Source organism: Chrysemys picta, chromosome 7 (genome assembly GCF_011386835.1).
Source record: "Chrysemys picta bellii isolate R12L10 chromosome 7, ASM1138683v2, whole genome shotgun sequence".
Lineage (NCBI taxonomy): Eukaryota > Metazoa > Chordata > Testudines > Emydidae > Chrysemys > Chrysemys picta.
In genome coordinates, this window is record NC_088797.1 from 128,762,187 (window position 1) to 128,786,621 (window position 24,435).

At 57.0% G+C, this 24,435-nt stretch overlaps 1 protein-coding gene across 5 annotated transcripts in view; it reads right to left on the reverse strand.

The window, feature by feature from the left end:
• Nucleotides 1-14,006, reverse strand: part of R3HCC1L (R3H domain and coiled-coil containing 1 like) — a 40,612-nt gene extending 26,606 nt beyond the window's left edge. For 2 of the 5 annotated variants that reach the window (XM_065552741.1, XM_065552738.1), the window contains exons 1-3: nt 13,890-14,006; nt 11,995-12,174; nt 10,812-10,916 (exon numbers count right to left, since the gene is read on the reverse strand). In XM_065552741.1, the coding sequence (XP_065408813.1) occupies nt 10,812-10,835 (24 nt within the window). In that variant the 5' untranslated portion in view covers nt 10,836-10,916; nt 11,995-12,174; nt 13,890-14,006. Of the gene's footprint in view, nt 1-10,811; nt 10,917-11,994; nt 12,175-13,889 lie in introns of those variants that run through there. The other 3 variants (XM_065552739.1, XM_065552740.1, XM_065552737.1) reach the window with 3 other exon arrangements.
• Nucleotides 14,007-24,435: the final 10,429 nt, after the last annotated feature.

Sequence of the window (24,435 nt, forward strand, 5' to 3'; positions counted from 1 at the left end):
CGCGTCACCACCAACCCATTTCACGCTCCGGGGGCAGGGCAACGGCCCTCGGCTCCATCTCATTCACACTGCACTGAGCAGGTAACCTCACAGCTCACTCCCTCACACTGCCGGTGCCCACCACACAGCATGGAGGCTCCCGGACCAGCTGAGCAAGCCGCCACCCAGAGGAGCCCAAAGACGCCTCTGTGCTGTGCCCTGCCGTGACCAAGTGGGACTGTTCTTAATGTTTCCTCTGAATACTGTGTGGGTGCCTCAGTTTCCCCTTTGCATTTCTTAAGTCGCTAGGTGGTGAGATAAGGGGGTGTAATTGTTGCAGAGCAAAGGGCCAGTGCACCTAAATGGCCAACACTCTGTCTCCTGGCAACTAATGGCCGGGGCCCTTCCCCCCTGCAAGGAGATAGCTAAAGGTGCTGGAGAACAAAGAAATCAGGTGACCGCCTGGCCCGGGAAAGGGACAAAGCCCAGAAGAGGAGGGGTGGAGGGTGAGTCAGTTTTGGAGCTGGCTGGGGACGTGGAGTGAAGCTGCAGGAGAAGCAGCAGCAGCATGAACTGACGAGGGAGTGGAAATGCATAGGGGAAACTGAGGCACCCTACAGTATTCAGAGGAAACATTAAGAACAGTCCCGCTTCGTCACACCTGCCATGTACAGAAACGCCAGGGACAGAGAGCACACGCAGGTGCGCAGCAGAGGCAGTGGGGCTCCAATCTCCGAAGGCAGCACCAGCATGGACTCGCTCTGCAGGCTCTGGCTCGACCCCCAGCCAAACCCAGAGCAGGGGCTGAGACCTGCCTGGACTCACATCTGTACATTTCTGCAGGGCCATGCCTCGCTAGTGTGCTCCAGTCCGCCAGACTAGATGATCCAGGAGCACCACCCAGGGCCAAGGAAGGTAGGTTGGCCCAGCAGCAGCCAAAGCCCAGTCACATACGGAGCCCGAGGTTGCACCAGCGAAGGCCTGTTGTGCAGAGCCCGGCCTTCAGCAAAAGTCCAGCTCCACCTCATCAAATCAGCGAAAGGCAGCGCCGAGCCTGGGACAGAGTGGGCTGGTTCGGTTCAAAGAACCGGGCCAGGGGGTTGCAGGGCTCCGGGTAGGTCACGGGCTGCCATGACAACACGCGGGAAGATTCCAGACGAGGGGAAACATTTATAGGTAAAATCAAACTGTGTTTCACCTGGTTAATGTCAATGGATGAGGCTGCCCCTGCCCAGGACGCTGCTCACATGGGAGAGGAGACGTGGACTGGAAGGAGCAAGCTTTACCACCATCTCCTGGGGCCCTGCAGCCACCGGACACCACCCTCGGCATCCCTGCCAGAGAGGGAACCGATGCCATCCCCCCTCCAACAGCACCGCTACATTCTGACCAGCACCTGGCACAGGAGCCTTGGCTGCCTGCTGTCGCCCCACCCCGCGTCCTTTGCTGCCCCACCTTAGTTCCCCCTCTCGTCTCTCTTTCACTTCTGTGTCAAGAGTCTGACTCCACTTTGCAACGCTGCTGTGAGCCTGTGACCACCAAGACAGCTAAAAGCCACGCCTGCCGCGGGCACACATGCGCCAGGTGTCAGCGTGAGGGATCGCACTGTGTCTGGGCCCCGGCCCCTCCAGCAGCCAGGGCGGAAGGGAGTCCGCCCCAGAAACAGAAGCTGCCCTCTCCATCTCAGCTCTTGTTTTCGCTCCTCCTTGTGTCTTCCTCTTAGAGAAGAGAGGAGTGGATTCCGGCACCAGCAGCTGCTCAGCCCAGCTCAGCTGGTGCCCTGTTCCCCCAGAAGAGCAGTCGCTACTGTCTAGGAGATAAGCCTTAACGGGAACAAGGCAGATCACGACATCAAAGCCTGACTGATTCTTTCCATGTCAGATGCTTTAACCGTTCTGCCTTCTCGTTCTGTCTCTTCAATGAGAGATTGTAAAGCTGTAACATGCTTGTTACAATACCAGTAGGCCAGCGATAGCCTGCAACAACCCCAACCTGTTAACACGGGGGTCTGGTGGGCCCTTTTCACCTCAACATCCCAGCAGCAGGTGGCCTTGTATCCTGCCCCACACCGACCTACAGCGAGGGCTGGGCTAGGCTCACCCACCCTGACACCCGTTGTGAGGCCCCCGATCCCAGCCCCAGGTGGAGCAGCACCCGATGCAATAGGAACCTGCACTCCTTTCTACTGAAGGGTGCTGGGATCAGCAGGAGATACATGACGCTAGGCGGCGTGCGGGGCATCACAGGGCCTGGATCCCAGGTTGCTGGATCCACACTCAGTGTGCCAGTTCCTGGAAAAAGTGAAAGTGCCACGCTCCCAGCAGGCTGCCTCATTTCCTGGCAGGGAGCTGTATTTTTAGCCTTCGAGGTTTCTAGTTCCACTCGATCCATAGTTCCATCAATAGAATAGTTAACCTTAAAGCCTTGACAACAAAATGAAGCAGCAACACCTTGGGCAGGAGCGGGGAGGCATGTGCCGTTCTCCTCCCAGACTGGTGCGCCCGGGGTGGCTGGGCTGCAGCAGTGCGCCAGCCGAACCTGGCGTCAGAACGCACCTGCCCTGCCTCCTTCCCCTGTGACTGGGACATGCCTGCCAGCCTCCCCGCCAGGATTCCTGGGCTGCTGCAGGCTGGCGGCAGCACTCGGGGAGCTGGGAAGTGTCCTTGTGGGACAGCACAATGGGTCAGTGCAGCACTTCCACGCACACAATGTCACTCTTCACGGCTTGCTGCAGACTGGGCTCTTCTCACACTGCAGGGACAAGGAGACTCTAGCCAGCCCAGATTACAAACCCCTTTGGACTGCAGAGCTCGTCCCACCTCCTGGCACATCCCAACAGCGCTCACACCTAGAGCAGAGCCCCACGCCGCCCGCAACTGCAGTGCTGAGAACTGGCCCGGGGCCCCTACAAGGAGCCCCCAACGCTGGCAGACAAGGGGCTGCCATGGGGAGCGTGTCAGTCGCCGGCACGTCCCATTCCTCGGGAGCACATAGCCCTTTGCACCTGGATTCCTGTAGAGTTTCTCAGATGCTTCAGACCCATCTGGGCACTCAGTCCCAGCCAGCCAGAGCCGCCTACTGCACTGGTGCTGGCAGGTATCTGCCCAGACACCCCCGCCCCCCGAGTGCACACTGTGCACACACACACACACACACACACTCACTCCCATCTGCTTCCCAAAGCCAGGGGATCTCTAACTGCGCTAGCACCAGCAGACAGATTGCTAACTGGGCACTGGGGGTGGGACACCAGACTGAACATGTTCATGGACCATCTGGTCTGGGAAGTGCACTGTTTCACAAGCACAGGGAAGGAGGACTACAAATGCCGGGGTCGGAGCAGGTACTGTATAGGGAAGGCAGGTGCCCCAAGCACTGCTCAGGGCCTGCCGCACCCCAAGCAGTCCGCTGCCACCGCGACAGACACACAAATCCAAGTGTCATGATCTGCACCGGGCCGGACTAAACACACCCTAGCAGGCGCATCAGGCACCAATCCCACAGCCATTCAGTACAAATGGCCATGCCAGGCCAGAGCAATGGTCCACCTAGCTCAGTGTCCTGTCTTCTGACAACGGCCAGGGCCAGGTGCTTCAGAGGGAATGAACAGAACAGGGCAATTACCGAGTGAGCCGTCCCATTGGCTAGTCCCAGTTTCTGGCTGTCAGAGGCTTAAGGACACACAGAGCGTGAGGTTAAATACCTGACTATCTTGGCTAATAGCTGTTGATGAATCTGTCCTTCAGAAACTTACCTAATTCTTTTTTTGAACCCACTTATACTTTTGGCCTTCCCAACACTCCCTGGCAACCAGTAACACAGGCTGACTGTGCTTTGTGTGAAGTATTTCCATTGTAAACCTGCTGCCTATTCGTTTCATTGGGTGACCCCTGGCTTGTCTGATATGTGAAGGGGTAAATAACACTTCCCTATTCACTTTCTCCACCCCAGTCATGATTTTAGACCTCTATCATAACCCCCCAGTCCCCCGACATCTCTTTTCCAAGCAGAACAATCCCAGTCTTTTTAATCTCTCCTCGTATGGAAGCTGTTCCATCCCCCGATCATTTTTGTTGCCTTTCTCTGCGCCTTTTCCAGTTCTGATTTATCTTTTTTGAGACGGGGCAACCAGAATCGCATGCAATATTCAAGGTGTGGGCGTACCATGGATTTATATAAAGGCATTATGAAATTCTGTCTTATTATTTGTCCTTTTCCTAATGGTTCCTACCATTCTGTTCGCTTTTCTGAGTGCTGCGGCACATTGAGTGGATGTTTTCACAGAACTATCCATGATGTCGCCAAGATCTCTTTCTTGAGAGGTAACAGCTAATTTAGACCCCATCATGTTGTATGTACAGTTGGGATTATGTTTTCCAATGTGCATTACTTGGCACTTATCAATTTGAATTTCAAGTTTCATTTTGTTGCCTAGTCACACAGTTTTGGGAGATCCCTTTGTAACTCTTCACAGTCTGCTTTGACTTAACTATCTTGAGTAATTTTGTACCGTCTGCAAACTTTGCCCTCTGACTGTTCATCCCCTTTGCCAGATCATTTTTGAATATGTTGAACAGCATTGGTCCAGGCACAGACCCCTGGGGGACACCACTATTTACCTCTCTTCATTCTGAAAACTAACCACTTATCCCTACCCTTTGTTTCCTATCTTTTAACCAGTTACTGATCCGTGAGAGAACCTTCCCTCTTATCCCATAACTGCGGAGTTTGCTTAGGAGTCTTTGGTGTGGGATCCTGTCAAAGGCTTTCTGAAAGTCCAAGTACACTATAGCCACTGGATCTCCTTTCTCCGCATAAGCGGCAGCGCTCCTCCTCTGAGCATTCGGCGGCGGGCGTCTTTCTGCTCCGCATCTTCGGGGCACTTTGGCGGCGGGTCCCGGAGCAAGTGAAGGAGCCGCCGCCAAATTTCCGCTGAAGACCCGGAGCAGAAGGACCCCCCGCCACCGAATTTCCGCCGAGGACGGCAAAATGCCGCCCCCCCAAATCCTGCCACCCTAGGCGACCGCCTAGGGTTGCCTAGTGGAAGCGCCGGCCCTGCTCCGCATGCTTCTTGACCCCCTCAAAGAATTCTAATAGATTGGCGAGACATGATTTCCCTTTTCAAAAGCTATGTTGAGTCTTCCCCAACATATTGTGCTCATTTGTGAGTGTGATAATTTTGTTCTTTAGTTTCAACCAATTGCCCTGGCACAGAAGCTAGGCTTACCAGCCTGTAATTGCCAGGATCGCCTCTGGAGCCTTTTGTAAAAATCACTGTTACATTAGCTATCCTCCAGTCGTCCGGGGGCTGACTGAAGCAATAGGTTATGTACTCCAGTTACTAGTTCTGCAATTTCATTTGAGTTCCTTCAGAACTCTTGGGTGGATAACGCCTGGTCTTAGTGACTTATTACTGTTTAATTTAACAGTTTCTTCCAAGACCTTCTCTACTGACACCTCCATTTGGGACAATTGCTCAGATCTGTGCTGAAAAAGAATGGTGCAGGTGTGTGAATCTCCCTCGCATCCTGTGCGGCGAAGACCAAAGCAAAGAATTAATTTAGCTTCTCCGCAACAGCCTTGTCTGCCTGGAGTGCTCCTTTAGCACCTCCATTGTCCCCCACTGTCGGTTTGGCAGCTTCCTGCCTCAGATGTACTTAAAAACATTTTGCTGTTAGTTTGTGTGTCTTTGGCTAGTTGCTTTTCAAAGTTTTTCTTGGCCTGACTCATTATACTTTTACACTTGACTTGTCAAAGCTTATGCGCTTTTCTATTTTCCTCACTGGGATCTGAGTTCCAATTTTTAAAGGATGCCTTTTTGCATCTAACCACCTCTTTTATTCCACTGTTTAGCCGGGGGGGTATTTTTGGCCCTCTTATTTTTTTTATGTGGGTTATACATTTCGTTTGAGCGTCTATTGAGGCGTTTTTAAGTTGTTCCCATGCAGCTTGCAGGCATTTCCCTCTTGTGACTGTTAATCCCCATTAACTGGCTTCCACATGTGTGTAGTTCTCCCTTTTTGAGGTTAAATGCTGCTGTGGTGGATTTCTTTAGTACAGGGGTCGGCAACCTTTCAGAAGTAGTGTGCCGAGTCTTCATTTATTCACTCTGATTTAAGGTTTCGCATGCCAGTAATCCATTTTAACCTTTTTAGAAGGTCTCTTTCTATAAGCCTATAATATATAACTAAACTATTGTTGTATGTAAAGTAAATAAGGTTTCAAAATATTTAAGAAGTTTCATTTAAAATTAAATTAAGATGCAGAGCCCCCCGGAGCGGTGGGCAGGACTTGGGCAGTGTGAGTGCCACTGAAAATCAGCTCGCGTGCCGCCTTTGGCACACGTGCCATAGGTTGCCTACCCCTGCTTTAGTATTTTCCACCCTACAAGGATATGAAATTTAACTTCATTATGGTCACTATTTATGACAGAGTGGAAAGTTTTTCAAATATTTTTCTGAAGCCTGTTACTCAGTTTCCCTTATGTGCTGCAGGGTTACCCCAGGGGTAGAAAGGGCTGTTTGCTCTCTGCAGCAGCTCAGAGACTCAGGTGTGGATGGCTCCCAGCTGTCTGGGGCTTGAGCCCCATATCCAGGGAGTTTGTGAGAAGACAATGGCAACCCCAATCACTGGGACTTTGATCCCTAGCGACCAGCCACCATGGATGGCCCCAACTCTCAGCAGAAAGCCAAGCTGTGTTTGCCCAGCTGGGGAACAAAGGCCTGGGGGTGAGGTGGGAGTTAAGTGAACTGGGACAAAGAGAGGTCAGAGGGACGGGGGTTGGGCTCTGTGCTGAGCAGGATGGACTAGGCGGTCACTTCCTTTTCTCTGGGCTAACCAAGGACTTCCTGTGCTGTGTCCAGTCAACTAATAAACCTAATAAACCCGCCTGTCGGCCACGCTGGCTGAGTGTCCCTGCAGCCGCTGGCGGAGGAGTTGCCTGGTTCCCTAAGCCTCTACACGTCTCCCTCGGGGTCTGCCTCAGTTGGACTCACTGGCCGGAGCTCAGCGTGAAGCACAGGTGCTGAAGGACCAGAGGTTCTTAAGGAGGTGGTGAAGCTGTGTGGCTTACCCTGGAGAAAAGCAAGACCCTTAGGAGGTTTGGCTCATTGAAGAGCTCTTCCGAGAGACTGTTCCAAAGCTGGGGTCAGAGCACCAGCCCTGTGGATCTGTGATGCTATTACCAAGCGGTTCCGCTCGATTCACATCTTGGACTAGATCCTGTGCTCCGCAGAGGACTAAATCAAGAACTGTCTCTCCCTTTGGAGGATCCAAGACAAGCTGCTCCAAGAAACAGTCATTAATGGTGTCTAGAAATGTTATCTCTGCATCCTGGGCTGAAGTGATATGTACCCGGTCAATACAGGGTAGCTGAAATCCACTATTACTATTGGATTTTCTGTTTTTGTCGCCTCTCTAATCTCCCTGAGCATTTCACAGTCACTGTCACCACCCTGGTCAGGTGGTCGGCAGTATATTCCTGTTGCTACTCTTACTATTCAAGAACGGAATTTCTATCCATAGCGATTCTATGGTACAGTTTCAGTCAACATTTTTACTATATTTGACTATGTTTTCTTTCACATACAGTGCCACTAGCTCATCAGCGTGACCTACTCTGCCACGCCTACATATTTCCTACCCTAGTATTACAATGTCCCATCAATTATCATTATTCCACCAAGTTTCTGTGATGCCTATTATAGCAATATCCTCATTTACTACCAGGCACTCAAGTTCACCCATCTTAGTATTTAGACTTCTAGCATTTGTACACAAGTACTGACAAAATGTGTCACTATTTGGTGGCCTGCCTGCATGTGATGGAACTGAATGGGACTCTCTTTCATTTGACTATTTCTCTTCAGTTCCTACCTGTATTTTATCAGCTTCTATCGTCTCCTCTTTACTAGGATATCCTCCTTTCCCAAAATATTCCGTTCCTAATAAATCTAGATCCCTCCTCCCAAAATCATCTTATCCACGCACTGAGGCCCTGCAGTTCTGCCTGTCTACCTGGCCCCGAGCATGGAACTGGAAGCATTTCAGAGAATGCTACCATGGAGGTGCTGGACTTCAATCTCTTACCGAACAGCCTACATTTGGCCTCCAGAACCTCTCACCTGCTTTTCCCTATATCATTGGTATCTATATGTACCATGACCACCAGCTCATGCTTCAAGTGGTGGCACCCAGCAGGCAAGTCACCATGAGGTTCTCCTAGTCATCACAAACCCAGCTATCTATATTTGTAATAATCAAATCCCGCAGTACTATTGCCTTCCTAATAACTGGGGACCTCAGTGCCAGAGGATACCATAAGGAGTCCGGTGGCAACTTAAAGACTAACAGATTTATTTGGGCATAAACTTTTGTGGGTACAAAACCCACTTCTTCAGATGCACCATGACATCACCTGGATACCATGACATCACCTGGAAGACGGGTCCCAACTATGGGATCGTTTCCTTCCACTCCAGCCTGATGTTCTCTTTCCCCAAGACTTTCATCCTCCTCGACAGCACAGTGCTGTCAGACAGGGGGTGGGACCACTCTGCTGTGTCCGGAAAAGTCTCCTCTATGCATCTCTCTGCCTCTCTTAGCTCCTCCACTTCAGCCACTGTGGTCTCCAGAGCCCACGCTTGGTGTCTGAGGGCCAGGAGCTGCGTGCACTGAATGCTCACAAGCGCACCCTGCCCATAGGGCAGGGAATCAGACATGCTGCGTTCAGTGCAATACACTGGACACCCCCACTCCGCTGCTGGATGGCTGCCCGCGATCTTTGCCTTATTTTTACTCTTGCAGGGGTTTCATTTGTTTGTTCGGTCTTTGGGGCGGTTATTGGCCTAAGTGTAGAGCATGTTTGTTAGGTGTATCTGGCTGTCACTCTCCCTTGCAAAACTCCCATCTGCTTGCTCCTCTGGTCACTTCGGAACCGGCCCTGCCGCCTTGTCAAGGATCCTAAAGGGACTAGGGACAGAGAATAGCAGTACCCTTTGCAGGCAGAGCCCTGGCCAGGGGAAGGTCCGACACCTCTCCACAGGGCTGCCTTTCAGAACATAGCTCCTGGCACTCACCTGACCCAGACCAGCTCAGAGGCAAGCAGAGGTAACCACTCTTCAGCGACCCCCATCCAATCCGCTCCACAAAGGGACTAGCTCAGACACTCAAGGGAGGGGCCGTACATGCCAGGGAGAGGCAGAGCTGAGGATACAGGAAGCTGCCCTGGCAATGGAGAAATGAACCCACAGACACAGAGCCAAAGAAAGGCACAGAGTAAAGCACAAAGCGAGTCAGTTCTCAAAAGTGCCTGGGGAGTAGCTCCACAGCTACTCCTGCCCTGAGACCCCCGCCGACTGGTGTGCTTTTCAAATGTCTCGGTCCCCTGTTGCTGTGTGAAAGATCCACTCAAACAGCAGGGGAAATAAACTGTAAAGGGAAGACAGTGAAAGCTGGAGTGCTGTCAAAGGCACACAGGAATCTCACTGGAAAACAGAGAGATTTCAATCAAGCCTTTCCCCTGATGCTCTTAAGAGATACCTGCAACAATAGAAGGGAAACATTTTCAGACAGGGCTGTGATTTGTAAGTCGATACTGTCCCTTCAAAGCTGCAGGGAAAAGAAAAGGCAACAAAAAGCAGAATGAGTTAATGACATGAAGGGCTAAGGGGAACACGAAGGGATTTTACAAATATATCAGGGACAGGATCAGCACTAGAGAGAAAGTAGGTCTATTAATAAATAAGGAAGGAGATAAAATTAACCAGGACTCAAAAAAGGCTGAGATTATTTAAATGTCTTTAACCACCCAAATAAGGATTTGTGAAAACAGCTGCTGGTAAAAGAAAATAGAAAACCAAAGATCGCTCTCTATAAAATCAGCTCATCAGGGTGCCAGGCACTGTAGAGTATCAAGGAGTCAGCTAATTAACCTACCGAACTACAGACAATATTGGTAAAAAATCACAGAGCTCTGGAGAGGAGTGAAAAACGTAAAGGAGGTACTGATTTTCTATCCGAGAAGGAACAATAACCCCGACCCCCACCGTATGGCAAATCCAACCGCAATCTCTAGTGAAAGAATGGAACAAACACCGAAGAGACGCTATGCAAATGTCGAGGGAAGCCACGGGGGTTATCCAGAACACGAGTTCTTTCACAAGGATTACTGGCCAGAGCTTTTGGACAAGCACTGGCCACCAGGGTATCGTTTGACACGGACTCACAACATTTGACTTGAATAATGAATTATAATTAAATTTGCAGATGAGCCGGAGCAGAGAGGTGTTGCAAACACTGGAAAGCGCAGATAAATAATTCAAAGGAACCTAGCGAGGTTGGAAATACAGGAGAATTCAGCCTGGAAACGTGTGGTGAATACACCCGGGGAAAACAGCCCAACACAGACATTCACTGGGACAGCGGAGAGATACACGGGGTGATGCTGAAAGCATGTGTGTTATTTCAGGCTGCAGAGGCAGCTGAAACCCACATCCTGAATGCTGTGATCCAGCCCGGCCCTTCAGTACCAACCTGTTCTGGCAAATGGGGGAATTCAGAGAAAAGCATCAGAAATGATGAGAGAGGCTGGAGGGAGGATGCCCAAGGAGAGGCTGCGTGGCCAGGAAGACAACCTCCCCTCTCTCCACGCCCTCCAAACTCCTCCTCACTGGCACACGATGCCTCAGCCATGGCGTCCCCCCCGCACCTTGAATTTGACCAGAGAGTGCTCCTCACCCAACAGACAAAGGTCTAATGAGATCCAATGGCTGGAAGCTGAAGCTAGAGAAATTCAGTGTAACAAAGGGGGACTAACCATTGGAACAACTTACCCAGGGCCATGGTGGATTCTCCATCACTGGCCATTTTTCAATCAAGATGGGATGTTTTGCTCTAGCTCCATCAGGGATGAATCCAGGGCAGCTCTCCAGCCTGTGCTGCACAGGGGGTCAGAGCAGACAATCACTATGGTCCCTCTGGCCTTAGAATCTGTGCACCCCAGGGCGCTGAGCATCAAGCTCAAACTTCTGGCGCTTGGGTCCCAGGTCATGCCCCTGCCTGCATCTCTGACCAGGTCACTTTTCAGATCTGTTCCCTCCCCCCACGCCCCTGGCACCAGCTCCAGGCCTCCTTCACCTCCTCCCCACACAAAGGCTTCCACACGGCCCCGCCGGCCTGCACCAGGCTCCTCGAGCCTGCAGACCAACGCACCTGCCTCACCTCACCCCGAGTCCTGCTGATGCTCCATTCCTGTTTGCTGCATGCAGAAGGCCCTGACCACCCCTATGCTGAGGCAATGCAGAGGGGAGGATCTGGTCCCAGCCCCAAAGAGCCAGCAACCTCACTGAGAACAGGACCCCGTAAGCACGACAAACAGGGGAGAGGAGGGAGTCTGAAAGCAACAGTAAGATCCCAGGGCTGCATACAACTGGAGGCCCCAGCTCCCCCCGTGACGAGGGGGGAATTAACCAAGACCTAGACAGCCACCAAGAGGCACCCCTGCCTTAGAGCCAGTGGGAGCTTAGCTTCCAACACCACTGGCCTTTGCTGGGAGACTTTCCGACTGTCACCCTGAGCCTGCTCCACCCGGTCGCCCCTCGCTGCCCACGTCACATCAGGCGAAGGCTGGAAGTGCTTTGGGCAGGGACCCAGGCAGCACGTGGTCTGGGAGGCCCCAGGCACAGGCTTGGGTGCTGTAAGAATGAGCGGATTAAAAGAGCAAAATCTATGTAACTTGGCAACTGACCACTCAGCCAGGACAACAGCAGCCAGCCGCTCGCCCTGCCTGGGGCCCTGCCAGATCTCACCGCCAGCCAGGACAAGCTCGAAGATGCTGCAGGAGGTGACGCTGTTCCCTCGGGGTTAGGGCTCAGTCCACACCCTGCCACTTCCTTCATAGGCGACGTGCAGCAGAGGTTGTCTGCTTGTGATCAAAGAGCCCATGGCAGGTGCAGCCCTGTCACCCTCTTGTCTTGGCCACCTCCCAGCTGGGTAATTCCCTTCTGCCTAACTGACCTGTGCCGCTTGCTCTTCCTCGCCTCACCGGGGGTGGCAGTGCCGTGCACTGCTGAACAGCTGCCAGGCCCCTCCTCGAGGGGACAGCTCACTGGGGGTGAGCGATCTCTACCACGTCCCCGGGGCGCGGAGTCTTCATAACACACCAGCAAAGCCGTCCAGCTCTGTACACGAACAGCTCTAGAAGGGCAGAGGACCACCACCAGTCAGGAGTCCTGCCAACGACAGCCCTTGTACCACTCACACTTCACACGGGCTGCTGGCACCGCTCCCGCCCCAATTCCAGAGCAGGGGCTGGCGGCTGCCTGCACCGCCCACCCCAGCCTCACGCTCCCCACGCCGGGGGCTGCCTGCACCGCCCACCCCCGCCTCACACCCCCCACACTGGGGGCTGCCTGCACCGCCCACCCCCGCCTCACACCCCCCACACTGGGGGCTGCCTGCACTGCCCACCCCCGCCTCACGCTCCCCACGCCGGGGGCTGCCTGCACTGCCCACCCCCGCCTCACACCCCCCACGCCGGGGGCTGCCTGCACTGCCCACCCCCGCCTCACGCTCCCCACGCCGGGGGCTGCCTGCACTGCCCACCCCCGCCTCACACACCCTATGCCAGGGGCTACCTACGCTGCCCACCCCCCCACACACACTCCAGGGGCTGCCTGCACCGCCCATCCCTACCTCATGCCCTCCATACTGGGGGCTGCCTGCACCGCTCACCCCCACTTCATGCCCCCCCATGCCAGGGGCTGCCTGCATTGCCCCCATTCTGCCTCACGCACCCCCAGACTAGGGGCTGCTGGCTCTGCCCTCTTCCCCAGACCTCCTGGCTCAGCAGTCAAAGTGCTGCTGGGATTTCAGAGCATCACCCTGTCCAGCCCCGGGCTTGTCTGCTAATGCTGCTGAGCCCTGACCCCATGTGAGGACAGAGGCAGCGGGAGGGGCAGTTCCAGAGAACCCAGGCTGGGTGTGAAGAATGGAGGATACACCAAGGGCTGGCAGGAGACAGTGAAAACCAGACCCTGGCGGACGGGAAGACGGGCACATGTTTTATGAGGGAGAGGGAGCCTGGAGCGGTCTGTGGGAAGGGAGGCGCCGCGCTGCGGAGGGACACCATATAACTTCCTTCTGTCGAGCGCTCTGACAACTGGAATCTCTCTGTAATTCAATAAGCTCTCAGGAGTTACAGGGCTTCATCCATCCTGCAGGCTTATTAACAGCCACTCCAGCGCTGCTCCCACCACCCCTCCTGGCCCACTGCCTGGGGACAGGGCAGGCTGACACCCCTGCAGCGGGGAGCTCGCAGCACCTGGCCCAGAGGGAAAGGATCCCTGCATCCCGTGGAGCAGGGCCAGGGGGATCGGATGGGCACAGGGCATCGCTCCCGGCCCATATGCCAAAGGGGCAGAGCCAGGGGTCGGCTGCCTCTGCGTCACCCCAAAGCCAGCGCCCCCTCAGAGCGGAGCGGAGCGGAGCAGAGCACCTCCCCCCGCCCCAATCCAAAGTGAGGGGGCGCAGCTCGGAGCCTCAGGAACGGTCACCCCCCCCCTCTGAGCACCCCCAGCCCCGAGTGCCCGCACCCCGCAACCCGCCGGGGGGGCCGGGCCCAGCGAGAGGGGAGACAAGGGGCAGCTGGGGCTCTGGGACCCAGAGGGAACTGGGGGGCCGAAGGCACTGGGGGCTGGGGTGACTGGGGGGCCCGGGGAGCACTGGCTGGGGGGCAGAGGGAACTGAGAGGGGCGGGGGGCTCGGGGCGCCGGGGGGTACACGAGGGGAGGGGCGGGAGGGGGGCTCGGGGGGGAGGGGCGGGGCTCTGGGCGCTGGGGGTACACGGGGGGAGGGGCACTGAGGGGGGAGGGGGCCCGGGCTCTGTCACGCGCCGGGCGGGGGCCGGTTACCGGGTGACGGGGCCGCCGGGCCGGGGTCGCCGCTGCCGCGTCCTCCTGCCGCTTCCGGCCGCCGCGGGGGGCGATGGGAAATGTAGTGTCCGCCCCGCCCCCTGCGACTGGGGCGCCCCGGCCCCTCCCCCACCCCCTGACACGGGGGGGTGCGGCCCCTGCCCCTCTCCCGCCCCCTGAGACTGGGGCGCCCCCTGCCCCTCCCCCACCCCCTGACACGGGGGGGCGGCCCCTGCCCCTCCCCCGCCCCCTGAGACTGGGGCGCCCCTGCCCCTCCCCCGCCCCTTGAGACTGGGGCGCCCCTGCCCCTCCCCCACCCCCTGACACGGGGGAGCGGCCCCTGCCCCTCCCCCGCCCCCTGAGACTGGGGCGCCCCCTGCCCCTCCCCCACCCCCTGACACGGGGGGGGGTGTGCGGCTCCTGCCCCTCCCCCGCCCCCTGACACGGGGGGCAGCCCCTCCCCTCCCCCGCCCCCTGCGACTGGGGCGCCCCTGCCCCTCCCCCGCCCCCTGACACGGGGGGCGGCCCCTCCCCCTCCCCCTCTCTTTTGATTTGTGACTCTCCCCTGCGGGCGCCCCCCGGGAGCGCTCAGTGCCCGGCGGGTGGCAGCGCTGGGGGGGGGGCAGGGCCCAACCTCGCCCCCCAGGAGTGCCCGGGGCAGAGGATTGGACTCGGGCACCTCGCTCTGCATCAGCCCCACATGCAGCGGGGGCTTGTCTCACCGGGGCCTGCCAGCCCTCACCCAGGGGCTCTCAGGGGCACCCAGAAACTGGGGAGCCGGGTGTCTCAATGGCACGATAATGACCCTGCTCTGAGAACAGGGGCCTGAAAGCCCGTGGCACACGAGAGCCCCCATGGAGCAGACAGGGCCCAGCAATCTCACCCCTAGACAGGCTGGCCCGGTCTGTCGGAAAGCTTGTGGCACACGAGAACCCCCGTGGAATGGACAGGGCCCAGCGATCATCACCCCCTATACAGCCCGTGGCACACGAGAGCCCCCGTGGGGCGGACAGGGCCCAGCGATCATCACCCCCTAGACAGCCCGTGGCACACGAGAGCCCCCGTGGGGCGGACAGGCCCGGCCCGGTCTGTCGGAAAGCCTGTGGCACACGAGAGCTGCTGTCGGGGTTCAGAGTGAATGCTCTCTCCAGGAAGGGTCTGGTAACCAGACACACCCGGCCACTTCCTTTCTGCCCTTGGCTCCTTCGTTTGCCCCCATAGACCCGTGTTAGGGTTAAACCCATTTCCCCACTGGGAGTGAAAGGGCCAAGGGGGGCTGAGCCATGTTCTCGGGGGTCCTGAAGGGTCAGAATTCAGAGTGCAACTCCAGCCCCATCCCTGACCTGCCCGGCGCTGCCCTGGGGTACCAGCTCTGGCAGATGTCAGGGCCTTGCCCGGCTCTGCAGGGCGTTTGGGTGAAGGAGGTTTGGACGATCCCACAGCCTGAGCGCCTACGGAGATTGCTCCATTTCTGTCTCCACAGCCCCCTCGGACCTGCAGGGCAGCCCGGGGGCAGGTCCCACTGGCTCTGACAGGCCTCATGGGGCTGGACGGTGCTTTCGTTCCTGCTGCTGCCTAGGCCGCCAGCCGACTCCCTGCTCTGCGAGGCCATGGCTCCAGGAGGCCAGCTCCAGCCACTGCCACTCACGCTGCACCTGGGTACGAGCCAGGCCTGGGCTTCAGGCTCCCCACTGAGCCAGGCTGGCCGCCAAGGGGAGCCCAGTCGCTGCAGAGAGGAGAAAGCCGTTACTGATCCAAACGGGGGTGGGTGGGCGGGGGAGGCAGAGAGCAACTAGAGGAAAGGCTCCATTCTCAGAGTGTCTGGGGGGACCCCAACCCCCTTCCTGCCAGGCAGGCTCGGAGTTAGCCGGCTTCAGGACACCACTCCCCTTTAGCCTTAGCCGGTGTCTCCTGTGTGCAGATTGCTTCCCAGGTGCTCGCTCAGCCTCCCAGCAGAGAGGGGCCCCCTCCCCAAGCCCCTGGGCCAGTGTGGTGAGGTCACCCTGCGCTGGGGGGTGCGGGGAGCCGCTCACATCTCCCTGCTGGAAGCTCTCAGTTGCTCTGGCCCCATCCCCCGCTTTCCGGTGTGCAGAGCGGAGAGGGTTTAATAGACGTGCAGGCCGAAGGAGCACCTCTCTGACCTGCCTCCCGCACGGCGCCCAGAGGGCTGCCCCAGCCATTCCTGGGAAACAAGAGAGCCCCAGCCCCGCCAAAGCGAGCGCTCAGCGCCCGGGCCGGTTTCCTGCTCTTGCTCCTTCCACTGATTGCGATGCAGCGCAGCTCCCGCCTGGGAACAGCAGAGCCGCTCTCGCCGGGAGTCCCTCTGGGCTCTGCCAGGAGCGGGGCTACAAACGAGAAGGCGATGACGGCCCCAGCCAGCGCCTGGCCCAGCGTCCTGCTTCCCAGCTCCTTGTGCACCAGGGCAGATGTCAAGCCCAAGGAGCCGGCCCGGGTGCTCCCTGCAGGGCTCTGGCTATCCCCGCTGAGGCTCCACCGGCTCACAGATCACCGCAAGTGTGTCCTGGATTCAGCCTCTCAATCTCCCCGGCCTGGGAGCTTTGAGAAAAGCCATGGAGGAGTCCTGCCAATAAGACCTGGAGTTCTGGGGCTGGCTTGGCAGACCCCACCCTGCACATTCACCAAGGGGGCAGTGTCCCCAGGCCTTGGACATTTGGGCTCTCCCAAGGCATCCCTGTGGCTGGTGCTTTAGGGCCCTGCTCCTGGGGTCCCCCTGCAGCTTGGGCTGTCACACTTGGCGTCTGTCAGTGGCATTGTCCCACTTAAAACTACAGCCAGGCACCCACCCCTCCCCCTGCCAGCCACCCACTGCAAGGGTCCCCAGAGCTCCCCAGGGAAAGGGCCGCAGGGAGGTCACACGGCAGGCACTTCCCACTGAATCCCAGCCACCAGCTCTCCTGTGCATGGGCGGTACAGGGGCTGAGTGCGAGGCACACAATGCAGGGCCCCCAATTCTCCCCCTTGGGAAGGTGTGGCTGTGACACTCTGTATCTCGGGGGAACACCCTGCACCCCCATTAATATGATTGTGTGATGTCCAATGCAAAGTTTGTCATGTCGGGTGTCTTCGGAAGGCTCGTGATGCACTGAGCATTGTTGTTATAGTGATGTTATAGGTTGTAATTTCATGTACATAGTTATGTATCAGAGGGTAGCCGTGTTAGTCTGGATCTGTACAAAGCGACAAAGAGTCCTGTGGCACCTTATAGACTAGCAGAAGTACTGAAGCATAAGCTTTCATGGGTGAATACCCACTTCGTCAGACGCAGCTTTGTCGCTACGTACATAGTTATGAGGCTGAAAATGTGTCTTTGTGGCTTAAAACCAGCCTAGGCAAAACTCTCCAGGAACAGAGGGGCGGTTCACACCTCATCAGGACATGGATGGGACAAACCCAGCCCAGCCTCACAGGAACAAAGGACCCTGGCCTAGACAGCAACAAAGGATCTGTTGGACTCTCGAGGGAGTCACCCCCCTTCCCTTGGTCAGTCGGGGACTGTGATGAGGTGATGCTCACCTGGCCCTGAAAGGGGGGGTGGGGCAAAGCCAAGGGGGAAGAAAGAACATGATACAAGGGAGAGTGTTAAGAGCAGCTTAGAATGTGCTTTGCTTTTATTTCATTTGACCAAATCCGACTTGTGCCTTGACTTATAATCACTACATCTATCTTTTGTAGTTAATACATTTGTTTGTTTATTCTACCTGAAGCAGTGCGTTTGGTTTGAAGTGTGTCAGACTCCCCTTGGGATAACAAGCCTGGCACATATCAATTTCTTTGTTAAATTGACAAACTCATATAGGCTTGCAGAGCCCAGCGGGCACAACTCGACACTGCAAGACGGAGGTTTCTAGGGCTGTGTCTGGGACCGGAGATATCGGCTAGTGTCATTCGGTTGCACAATCCAAGCAGCAGCTGGCCAGAAGTGCCCACTCACGTCGCTGGGAGCAGCTCACGTACCAGATGCTGTGCGTGAACAGCCCAGGGGTGGGGGTTCTCACAGCACAGCAGGGTAATCCCCAGAGTCGAGGGTTGGAGTGACCTAGCACATCATGGTCCAGATAATACCAGGGGAACATCACAGTGGCCTGCACCGGAAGTCTTGGCGTAGGGCTGATCCCAGGGCCTAGGGCCAGCATGACCCTGCCGGGAGCCCTGCCCCCAGGAGCTTCCATCCTGGTGCTGGCTCTCTATCCCCTCAGCTCCACAGCCCCAGCTCTGTGCCTGCTGCCCATCTCCGACCTCCCCGGCCCAGCAGAGCCGAGGAGCCGCTCTCCTTCCAAGGAAGGGCCCTGACAGGCCCCGATCCTGGCTTCCCTGGGCACAGAACCAGCTGCCCCTGTCTTACCGAGAGGCTCCCGCCCTGTCTCCCTGCCTGTGCTGCAGGCTGAGCCACCGGCCAGCGCCCTGCCCCAGCCCAGAGCTCTGCAGGGATCAGACTCCCTCCTGTCAGGGCTCTGCTTCGAATCACAGCTCCCTGGGATGGAAGGGATGGCCTGGGTCACCCAGTCTGCCCCCTCGCACTGATGCCTGGCAAAGGAACCTCGACCACTCAACAGGGCTTTGGCCTACCCACTTGTACCCCCCTGGCGCCAGCAGCGGAGTCCCACCCACCCGATCCCCTGGCTTCCACCTGCTCCCTCCTCTCCCTTAGCTCAGCAGTGGCCGTAGGGTCCGCACTTGTGCTGACAATGCTCCACGGCTCCCGGGGTCCTTGGGACCCTCCTCACAGCTTGGCAAACGGCAGGTGGATCGCATGAGGCAGCAGAGCTCCTGGGGTGCGAAGCCCCTCCCCGGCCCTACCCCATGGCTCCCCGCACGGCCAGGCTCCCTGGCTGCCCTTGGAGCTAAAGCCAGGGGAGCCCGCAACACGGGACCATGTCCGAGCTCTCTCCAGCTCAGCCCGACTGAGAGCTCACAGCGTGAGCTGCCCCAGAGGGTCACAGAGAGCTTCCCCTGTGAACACAGCCCGAGGGAGCACACACGTATTGGGCTGCCCAGCCCACCTGCCTGGGGCTCCAGGGAAGGGTCTGACCGCACAGCATGTGTCCCCCAAGCCCCAAGCCCCACACCCGCTGTCAGGCCTTGCCAGTGAGCGCCCGTCCTTCCACCCGGCTGGGAACAAGAGCCAGCCCCTTGCCCTGGCCACGGGCCAGATGGTGGAGCTAAGCAGGGGGTGGAAGGTTGATCTGCACCATCACAGGCTCCAAGGGGCCATTCTGGGAGTGTGGCGAGAGCGAGACCCAGCCATGGCCCCATGCCAGCAGCGGGGCTCGGAGGTGCTACACCAGCTCTGCCCCACCCAGCAATCCTCCTGCACAGGGGAGACCCTCGGGGCGGGCGCATCTGGAGCAGCAGGGAGCTCCACAGCACAGCCCAGGGACCGGCGAAGTCTCTGCTCCTCTGGGGGATGGAAAGTTAATTTGCTTCAATTGATTTGGCTTGGAGGCAATTAAAGAACTGATTAGCGCTTCCCGGTTTACACGGCCCAGCCTGACTCTGTCCTCCAGCAGACACCACCAGGCCCTGCTCCTCCATCCTCCAAAGCCCACCACCGGGCCCCGCCTGCCCATCCACCGGGCCCCCAGTCCTCCCAGTGCCCACCACCTTGCCCAGCCTCCCCTCCATCCTCTGCCCACTGCTCAGCCCAGACTCCTTATCCTCCCAGTGCCACCACCAGCACCTGTTCCCCCATCCTCCCAGTGCCACCACCCAGCTCTGCTTTCCCATCCACTGGGCCCCCCGTCCTCCCGGTGCCCACCACCAGCACCTGTTCCCCCATCCTCCCAGTGCCACCACCCAGCCCTGCTTTCCCATCCACTGGGCCCCCCATCCTCCCAGTGCCCACCACCAGGACCTGTTCTTCTGTCCTCCCAGTGCCCACCTGTAACAATGTGGTTCTGGCAGGACCCAACTGAGAGTGCCAATTCAGGACAAATCGCTGAAAACAGGGCAGTTACAGCCCAAGGCTGGGGTTTTTCCACCTCTAAGGCAAACCAAACCAGCCAGACAGTGAAGACTTTGGTCTCACCCCACTGGCTAACCACAGGTCACACAAGCAATTCCCTCAGACACTCCAGTTTCCCAGTATCACCACCAGTGCCACTCGTTATGGGGATGAATGGTTATGAAAACCAATACTCCAATAAAAGAAAAAAGGTTCTCCTGATCCCAAAGGACCAAGCCCCAGACCCAGGTCAATATACAAATCAGATCTTACTCACAAATCACGCTGTTGCCAATCCTTTAGAATCTAAACTCTAAAGGTTTATTCATAAAAGGAAAAAGATATAGATGAGAGCTAGAATTGGTTAAATGGAATCAATTACAGACAGTAATGGCAAAGTTCTTGGTTCAGGCTTGTAGCAGTGTTAGCATAAACTGCAGGTTCAAATCAAGTCTCAGGAATACATCCCCCGCTGGGATGGGTCATTCAGTCCTTTGTTCAGAGCTTCAGTTTGTAGCAAAGTTCCTCCAGAGGTAAGAAGCAGGATTGAAGACAAGATGGAGATGAGGCATCAGCCTTTTTATAATCTTTTCCAGGTGTAAGAAAACCTCTTTGTCCTTACTGTGGAAAATTACAGCAAAATGGAGTCTGGAGTCACATGGGCCAGTCCCTGCATACTTTGCTGAGTTACAAGGCGTATTTGCCTTCTCTCAATGGGTCAATTGTATAGCTGATGGTCCTTAATGGGCCATCAAGCAGGCTAGGCAGAGCTAACATCAACTTGTCTGGGATGTTTCCCAGAAGCATAGCATAAGTTTGAAATACAGACAGTATAGAGCCAATATTAATAACTTCAACTATAAAATTGATACACACATATAGACAGCATAATCATAACCAGCAAACCATCACCTTGTCTTAGACACCTCATTTGACCCCCTTCATACAAGATTTGGTGTCACTACAGGACTTTGGTTGCAACCATGTTCTATATGGTCCCAGTTCAAATCAATAAAGTGACACCACCCCCAGGACTTGTTCTCCCGTCCTCCCAGTGCCCACCACGCAGCCCTGCTTCCCCATCCACTGGGCCCCCCGTCCTCCCAGTGCCCACCACCAGGACCTGTTCCCCCTTCCTCCCAGTACCCACCACCCAGCCCTGCTTCCCCATCCACTGGGCCCCCCGTCCTCCCAGTGCCCACCACCAGGACCTGTTCCCCCTTCCTCCCAGTACCCACCACCCAGCCCTGCTTCCCCATCCACTGGGCCCCCCGTCCTCCCAGTGCCCACCACCAGGACCTGTTCCCCCTTCCTCCCAGTACCCACCACCCAGCCCTGCTTCCCCATCCACTGGGCCCCCCGTCCTCCCAGTGCCCACCACCAGGACATGTTCCCCCTTCCTCCAGCGCCCACCACTCAGCTCAGCCCCTCTGGCCTCCCAGCGCTTACTGCCCGGCCCAGCTCCATGTTCTCCCAGTGCCCACCGATCACCCCCGGACCCTTTATGGTTGGGGCCACCACTCAGCTTGGCTCCCTGTCCACCCAGCCTCAAATACAGACTTCAAGGCTCATATATCCCACCAGGGAAGCATATTCTGGCCTGTGTCCATCCGCGACATGGATCAGCCGCTCACCCAGCACCAGGGAGGCTCTGAAAAGGTTAAGGACACAGCTGGCCGCCGGACTGCTTCCCAGACCTACTCCCGCTGCTGCTCTGTAAGGGTGACAGGTCCGGAGACAGAGTGAGACATTCCCAGCACGAGCAAAGGGACTGTAACCCCTCGGCCACAAGCTCTGCTGGTGGGGCCATGTCTGGCCACCTGTCGAGCTCTTTCCCCAAAGATTCATAGACTCCAAGGCCAGAAGGGACCACTGTGATCATAAGAACATAAGAACGACCACATTGGACCAGACCAAGGGTCCATCCTGCCCAGTGACCTGTCTTCTGACAATGGCCAGGGCCAGGTGCCCCAGAGGGAATGAACAGAACAGGACAATTATCAAGTGATTCATCCCCTGTCGCCCATTCCCAGCTTCGGGCAGTGAGAGGCCAGGGACACCCAGAGCACGAGGTTGCGTCCCTGCCCATCTTGACTAATAGCCATTGATGGACCCGTCGTCCAGGAACTTAGCTAGTTCTTTTTTGAACCTAGTTATACTTTTGGCCTTCACAACATCCCCTGGCAACGAGTTCCCCAGGCAGGACCGGCTCTAGGCACCAGCAAAGCAAGCAGGTGCTTGGGGCGGCCCATTTCCAGGGGTCGCATTCCAGCCTTCCTTTTTTTTCGGGGCAGTTGCGCTCTTGGAGCTGCACCCCTTGGATGGGGCGAGGGCACCACGCCCCCGGCCGCAGCGGGAAGGGGAAGCCCCAACCCCGGGATGCTGAGCTGCCAGGGCCCAGCCGCTCCCTGGGGAGGAAAGGGCGAGTCTGCACACTGGCTGCTGCACTGCCTTGGGCCACCCCTGATATCGGGGCTTCTCTGCGCGGCCAGGCAGGGGAGGGGGTAAAGCCCCTGCAGGCGCTGGGAGAAGGTGACATCACTCCCTCCGCTTCCAGCCCCGCCTGCGAGCCCCAGCCCCACCCGAGCTTGGGGCGGCAAAAAACCTCGAGCCAGCCCTGTCCCCAGGCTGACCATGTGTTGGGTGAAGAAATACTTCCTTGTGTTTGTTTTAAACCTGCTGCCTATTCATTTCATTGGGTGACCCCCGGTTCTTGCATGAGCTCTCCCCTGACAGCTAGTGATGTGCTGGGGGAGAAGACTTCAGTGTGACGAACTGGGCCTGTTCTCACTGTGGTCTGTGAATGCTGACAGGGGAGTGGGGCTGGGATAGTCTGCATTGGAGGATGGGATCTGCCCGGGGGCGCATACCTGAGTGTGTAACATGAGAACCCAGGAAGGGGTTGAAGGCCAGGTGACTCCTGAGCCCGGGAAACTGAACAAAGGCTGTGGGAGGGGTCGCTGAGGGCAGAGTGCTGGAAGCGAGCTGGAGAGATGGCTGGGGGACAGAGATGGCTCTGACCCCCCCCAAGGGGGGTGGGCTGGAATGCCCTGGGACCCCAAGCTGGACTTAACTGAGGGGGTCCTGTTGTCTGTGCCTGCAAGACCTGTCTTGGACTGTATTCCTGTCATCCAAATAAACCTTCTGCTTTACTGGCTGGCTGAGAGTCATGGTGAATCGCAGGAAGCCGGGGGTGCAGGGCCCTGAGTTCCCCAATACTCCGTGACATTCAGGAATGGACCTTATTTGCATAGACACGCCCACCCTGCCTAGGTGCACAGCACGATGGGGCGGCTTTGCCCAGGTGATCACTTTTGGCTGGTGCTGGGTTGCAAGTCACTTTGTTATTGGGTGCAGGGGTAATACAGGGCGTTATCCTGCTGTGCTTGGCATGCCCTGGTTGAGGGGTTCAGCCTGAACTGAACTGCACTCACTCAGCAGGGCGCAGGGGTGCCAAAGCCCACTGTAAGTGACCCCATTTGACCCTCCCCTCGCCACTCTGCAAGGACAGAGCTGATTAAAACTCAATTGAGAGTCTTTGGTTGTGTCACTAGAGCTGAAATCACTGATAACCTGCTGTAAATGATAGACCTGGGATGGGACGTGTCTCTGGTGACAGAGCCTGCCCAGCCTGCGCTAGCAACGGGGCTCCCCTACTAACAGCTGAAATCACTGATAACCTGCTGTAAATGATAGACCTGGGATGGGACGTGTCTCTGGTGACAGAGCCTGCCCAGCCTGCGCTAGCAACGGGGCTCCCCTACTAACAGCTGAAATCACTCCGAGCTGTGGTAAGTGGTGGGCCCCCAAGGCGTCCCAGAGGCAGTGACGGAGTGAATGACAGAGTGTCCGGCAGTGGAGCCGCTGGCGATGGAGCAGCTGGCATTGGAGGGGACGCCGGCGGAGTGAGCGGTGGTGGAGCAACTGACAATGAAATGGCCGGCGGTGGAGCCGGTGACAATGGAGCAGCTGGTGGCAGAGTGGCTGATGGTGGAGCTGCTGATGATGGAGCAGGCGGCAGTGCAGTGAGTGATGGCAGAGTGACCGGCAGCAGCGGGCAGCAGCGGGCAGCAATGCAGAGTGAATGGCACGGCGGCCGCAGCTGAGGCATTGCTCGCTGCATCACCCCGAGGTGGGAGCTGAACTCATGCGAACGCACCACTGAACTCTGCGGCGTCGCTGACCAAGGACAGCAGCTGTAGTGGGGTGTGGTGGAGGGAGGCGGGAGTGCTGTGTTTGTGTCTGTTGGACTTTCTCAGCACAAGGAGAGACTGAGCGAAAGGACACAGCCCAGCGTTCTTTGGGGTGCGCGTTTTGATCATGGCCAGATGTTTTCGAACCATGCTTGTGATGTTTGCCCAGCTTAATGTGGGGCTCCTTCCCCCTTTTCTCTTCCAGACACAGACTCGGTGCTTGTGAGAGGGGCAGTATCGCCTCTTAGAGGCGCCCAGGCTGGTGGGGAATTTTCCCAGATTTCTGGGCGGGGGCTCAACCTGGTTCTCTTCTGTGTTGTCAAAAGGAACCCCTAGATGTTGGACCTGCTGCCTCCACCTGGCAGCAGGGTGACACTGGCGTTATGTGGAG